General features: G+C 53.0%; 1 protein-coding gene across 1 annotated transcript; it reads left to right on the top strand.

Moving 5' to 3' along the window:
• The first annotated feature begins 1688 nt into the window (after positions 1 to 1688).
• LOC123430700 (ethylene-responsive transcription factor ERF105-like) lies at positions 1689 to 2931 on the top strand. Its single transcript, XM_045114548.1, has one exon. It carries the CDS (start codon positions 1785 to 1787, stop codon positions 2775 to 2777), a length of 993 nt encoding a protein of 330 aa, XP_044970483.1. The 5' UTR covers positions 1689 to 1784; the 3' UTR covers positions 2778 to 2931.
• Positions 2932 to 3299: the final 368 nt, after the last annotated feature.

Raw genomic sequence — 3299 nt, 5'->3', positions numbered from 1 at the left:
GGCAAAAAAAAGACAGAGCAACGCACTGCTCTGCTCGCGGGCAAGGGGTATATATAGGCCAAGCATTGGTCCCGATTTGTGGACCGAACCGAGACTAAAGTTCTACAAATCCCAACCAAAAACCGAGACTAATGGTTGGTTGTGTGCCAGGAGCGAGGCACATTGATCCCGGTTCGTGTCTGGAACCGAAATCAAAGTGGCCAGACGAACCGGAACTAATGACCCACGAGGCCTGGCCGGCGCCCTGGCCTCACGAACCGGGACCGATGCCCCATGGATCCCGGTTTGTAAGTGAATTGGGACTAATAGGATTTCATCAAATGAACCAAAACCCTCTTTTCTAATAGTGCAAGGATTAAAAATATGAACGTACATTTTCAATTAGCTCTACAACCTTAATAAGGTTCAAATCAGACTTTACTCGTCTGGTCTTTGTTGTTTGCTATGTTATGACACTGGAACCCGGCCGTATAATGATGTAATTAAAGATCGTTTCGATTTATTTGAGAAATTGTGACAACGGGCTGCTGGGTCCAGATGCAAATTCTGCATGCACACGTACGCGTGAGAACAATCGAACAGACCAGGTTGATGGAATCTGTATACTTTTCTGTACCAGTGACATAGCTAGCCAGGTTTTAGACGACGGATAGACTTTCTGAACGAATCTTGGACCAAATTAGAGACTTGAACACAAACGAGGTAGCTTCGTGGGACCTGATCGTCAACCAACCATAGAAGACAGAACTGATGTGTATATATGGGTATCATTTTTCCTCGAAGCCGTATTGAAGTAGTATGAAAACAAAACACGCCTATAGTTTGCGTACGAGTATGATTAGAACCTTACTGATACTGCTATCGAGTGCACATGCACATACAGAGATACGCACCAGAACGGGCCAAGGTCAAGTCTGGCACACACACGTTACGTCCGTTTATTAGTTGCCCCGGGCTCGGTCTTTACTGCTTAGCAGCTTATACCGAAATTGTTGTGAAACCAACATGTTCACGAACCACCAGTTCTACACGTATATGTCTGTTTTTGTGCAGCCGCGTCGGTCCGTTCATCAAAGTCTGAAACGACGTTAGAACAATTTCATCGTTTCATCGTTTCCATCGCTAGTTGCGGGCAATTTCCTTGCAATCCCTGAGCAGTGAGTTCGTACGTGGGTTAAGCTGGCCGATACTGAGACTGCGCAGTACATGAATGATACACTATTGTACATCCCTTTTATGTGTGAATAAAAAGAGAGGCGGTTCATTCTGAGGTCTGGGTACGCGCGTATGGGCAGCAGCTAGCCAATGGCTCTCCTGCGCGTCCTACTAAATTCCTTGTAAAGTGTGAGCGGAATGGTCGAAGCCCTTGCCATGGACGTATGCGCGCCCCCGTTCTTCATTGACACGACTCCGGAAAAATCTCAGCGCAGCAAGTTTGAACAGGACCTGGGTGCACAACCCCCTGGCTAGGCTACTACTACTAGTACTACCGCTTGATGACAGTACAGCGGCGCAACATGAAGGCATTCCAGGGAGAGTGACGAGATCGAGCACGACCAGAAGCCAAACCCTAATGCGGGTCCCTGGTGTTGGTCAAATCGAATCAAATGCCCGAGAACATAGGCGTTCCCGTCTCCGCTGGCCTATAAGTACGTGCACCACCACCGCGTACCTTTGTCCTCAGGAAAATCGAACAGCGACACAGCACAACTCATCACAAACCTCTGCCACCGGCATCGAGTTGTAGTTCTGTACCGTGCCATCGATCCGTAGTCTTCGGCGGCATGGAGTTCGCCGGAGAAGCCGACGGCTTCGCTCTCGACCTCATCCGCGAGCACCTCCTCGGCGGCGACGGCGGTGTCCAGGCGACGGCTAGCCATGATCAGGGCCCTTTTTGCGACGACGGCACCTTCCCCGTGCAGCAGCCCATGTTCTTCCCGCAGCAGCAGCAAGAAGAGATGCAAGGTTACATGGACCTGGCAAACCAGTACCTGAACTCCTGCCCGGCTGCCGACGTCCCTGAGGCCGCGTTCCGGGCGCCGGAGCCGGTGATGATACAGTTCGGCGGCGAGCCGTCTCCTGTGACGGCTCCGTCGTCACATCTGACCATCTCCGTGCCGGCCAAGGGCTCGTTCCGGTGGGCGGGGACTGCTGCCGCTGCGGCACCGCCACCGCCAGCGCCAGCACCGGTGGAGGACTTCCGCAAGTACCGCGGCGTGCGGCAGCGGCCGTGGGGCAAGTACGCGGCGGAGATCCGCGACCCCAAGCGCCGGGGCTCCCGCGTGTGGCTCGGCACCTACGACACCTCCGTCGAGGCCGCCCGCGCCTACGACCGCGCCGCCTTCCGGATGCGCGGCGCCAAGGCCATTCTTAACTTCCCGAACGAGGTCGGCACCCGCGGCGCCGAGCTGTGGGCGCCGCCGCCTCCTCCTGTACCCGCGTCCCAGACCGCCGGCGCGACCAACAAACGTAAGAGATCACACGAGGAGGACCCGGACGTCGAGGTGACCGGAGTGGTCATAAACAAGGCCGTGAAGACCGAGGCGCCGTCGCCGTCGTCGGCCCATGTGTCGTGGGATACGCCGTCGTCCGTGTCGCGGGAGACAGCCTCCTCGACGTTGACGTCGGCGGCCACGACGCCGGAGGGAGGGCTTCCTCCGACGCTGTCGAGCTCGGGCTGGGAGCAGTACTGGGAGGCTCTGATGGGAGGGATGCCGCTGCTGTCGCCCTTGTCGCCGCACCCGGCGCTGGGGTTCCCGCAGCTCACCGTGAGTTAATTAAGATGCGGTTATTACGTACTGTGATTGAGCTTGGGTTAATTAACCAATAATAAGCAGGCCTTCGTACTAGCTTAGTTGAAGGCCGCATGCATCTCTCTGCATGCTGGGACGCGTACACTTCTTTGGGGCTTAATGATAGGTGTAATTATAATATGTGCGTTTGCTAGTACTAAGAGATATGAAGATCGGATCGTCCGATGCTTGTGAAGAATAAACAACTTATAATCAAGGACGTGGTAATTGATGTATGGGGTGTGCCTGGTACATCCCTCCCCACAAAATATAGAAAGGAGAACGTATGCCAATCTTGTATTATACATTATAGACCGTTGTACGTATACAATACGAGATGGATATACATACAACATTCTGTAGTATATAATATGAGGTGAGTATACGTTTCCCTTCTACGTTTGGGAGTGTACCGAAGCAAAAATGTTGATGTAATAAACAGAGTGAAGTTGCATTTGTATGTGATACTGCTACGATCTTATGACAGGAAGGACAAATTAATTTGCA

Source organism: Hordeum vulgare, chromosome 2H, assembly GCF_904849725.1.
Source record: "Hordeum vulgare subsp. vulgare chromosome 2H, MorexV3_pseudomolecules_assembly, whole genome shotgun sequence".
Lineage (NCBI taxonomy): Eukaryota > Viridiplantae > Streptophyta > Magnoliopsida > Poales > Poaceae > Hordeum > Hordeum vulgare.
This window is presented reverse-complemented; position numbering and strand designations above follow the sequence as displayed.